Here is a 2012-nt window from a genome sequence, read left to right as displayed (position 1 = left end):
CACACACAAGTCCGATCAGGTCGCTTTTGCAAAGCTCATTGCAACGCACACGCACACGCGCCCCCGGCCGGCGGAGCCCGCACACTTTGCAGCCCGTGCCCCGGGCGGCGGCCGCTGCTGCAGCCTCTGGGAAAAAAAAAAAAAAAAAAAGAAAGAAAAGCATTTTTTCGCCAATAAACTATCCGAAGCACACGTGTTATGTGCTTGGCAGATAGGTGCTATCCTTTTCGATCAGAAAAAAGAACTCAAATTTGTTAAAAAAAAAAAAAAAAAAAACCTTTTGGCGCCATATTAATGACGTACTTAAAATTTGCCATTTCTCCTGCGTCAAAAAACACACACACACACACACACCCCCCCGACACACACAGCGGGGCGGCGCGGGGCGGGCCCCCGGGGATGGAGCTGGGCGCGGGCGCGGGGGGGACACGGGCTGCTCCGACGTGCAAACTTCTCGGGGCTGCCCTTGGCGGGCGCAGGCACGGGCCGGGCTCGGGAAGGGCTCCGCGCCGGGGCTTGGCCGGAGCCGCTCCAGCCTCCGGCAGGCCACACCCCCGCCGCTGCCTGCGCCGGGGGAGAGCAGTCATCCGTCTCCCGGGCCGAGAGGCGAGGAGAGGAGCGGGGAAGGGGCGGTGCCCGACGCACCTCGGGGTGGGCGCGCTCGGTGTCCCCCTGCGCTGGAGACGCTCCGGGTTGGGATGGCCGAGGCAGCCGCTGCTGGCTCATAACCCCGGCTCTTTGGGGACGGCTCAGGCTTGCTCTCTCTTGCTCCTCTGCCTTATGTAGTTAGTCTACAAACGTCCAGTGGCAGCGCAAGGGCAACTCAGCGGCAGGCTGTTTCGAGGTAAAGCACCTCGCCCTGGAAGCAGAGAAAAGAGAGTGGAGGAAGCAAAAGGAGAGAGAGGAGTCGCAGCCTGCACTCCCCTGCGGGGAGACCTGCCACTTCTGCGGAGGGGGACAGGACTCTTCGAGGGTCTCCAAACCCGCCCTAGGGCTTTGCCAGAGATGATGAAAGGTGCAAATCTGCCCTGCCTTGTGCCGGACTCGGCACTGACATGCCTCCCTGCCCTGGCCGAGCACTGAGAGATGCCCTGCCTCCCCCGGCAGAGAGAGGTGTCAGGAAAACCAAGCTATTTCTTACCTAAACTGCATTGTGGAATTGCTGGCCTCGCCCTCAGAAGTCTCTGTAATGAATCAGATTGTGCCAGGTTATGCCTTATACTTGGCCCCTCATCTGCACTAACCCCATGGTAACAATTCTGTGACGATTCGCAGGGTCTAGAGCATCACTGCAGACTGTTGCTTTATATTTCTTAATGCCAAAGCTTGTTTTCCTCTTTCCAGCACAGTCTGTTATGCAGTTTTCTGCTGACTTGACCAGACACCGCTAGTCAGGGATGGTTAATGCCCTCCAGAAACGGATAGATGTGGAGCTAGGAACACTACCTATTAACAGCGCCACAACACTTCCCATTTTAAGTTCCTGCTTCAGTTGCTTATAACTTTGTGCAACTCTTAGGCTCGCATTTTCCATGCCGGGTGCTTGCTGGTGGCTGATTTTTTGCAGAGAGGGAGGAGAAATTTCACCCATTTCTAAGAATTAAATGTGAGGATGTAAACTAATTCTTGATGCTCCTCCTTTCAAACGCTTTGAAAAAGGGACTCAGCATTTTATGAGATGGCTTTTGTGCCAGGTATGTCCTTTTTACTGCCCCCATTAAAACCCAAATTTGGCCAAGTTATAAGCCTTTGAAAAATCACAGTTTGCACATACTCTGTAGAGACTTGTGTGATTTTTAGGTGTTGGTCTCTGTCCTCCCCAAGTATTGAGCTGCTCACAGCTGTTGGTGCTGATCAGACTGCCAGGCACCATGCCTAGGCAGCAACTGAGCATACTCCAACCCCAAGGCTATTGGGGTTCACAAGGACTTTCCTCCTAAGGGCTGCTCCGGGTCAGAGACGGGAGTGTGGGACCAGAAGGGAGATGAGAGCGCCTGTCTCTTGCAGGGTTT

At 54.8% G+C, this 2012-nt stretch overlaps 1 protein-coding gene across 4 annotated transcripts in view; it reads right to left on the bottom strand.

Moving 5' to 3' along the window:
- The window catches only part of JADE2 (jade family PHD finger 2), a 145518-nt gene extending 144705 nt beyond the window's left edge, over window positions 1-813 (bottom strand). For all 4 annotated transcript variants that reach the window (XM_019535093.1, XM_019535088.1, XM_019535091.1 and 1 more), the window contains exon 1: window positions 646-813. In XM_019535093.1, the coding sequence (XP_019390638.1) occupies window positions 646-726 (81 nt within the window). In that variant the 5' untranslated portion in view covers window positions 727-813. The remainder of the gene's footprint in view (window positions 1-645) is intronic.
- Between the last annotated feature and the right edge of the window lie 1199 nt (window positions 814-2012).

The sequence above is a fragment of the Crocodylus porosus genome, unplaced genomic scaffold (assembly GCF_001723895.1).
Source record: "Crocodylus porosus isolate Cpor-Errol unplaced genomic scaffold, CroPor_comp1, whole genome shotgun sequence".
Taxonomy (NCBI): Eukaryota; Metazoa; Chordata; order Crocodylia; family Crocodylidae; genus Crocodylus; species Crocodylus porosus.
This window is presented reverse-complemented; position numbering and strand designations above follow the sequence as displayed.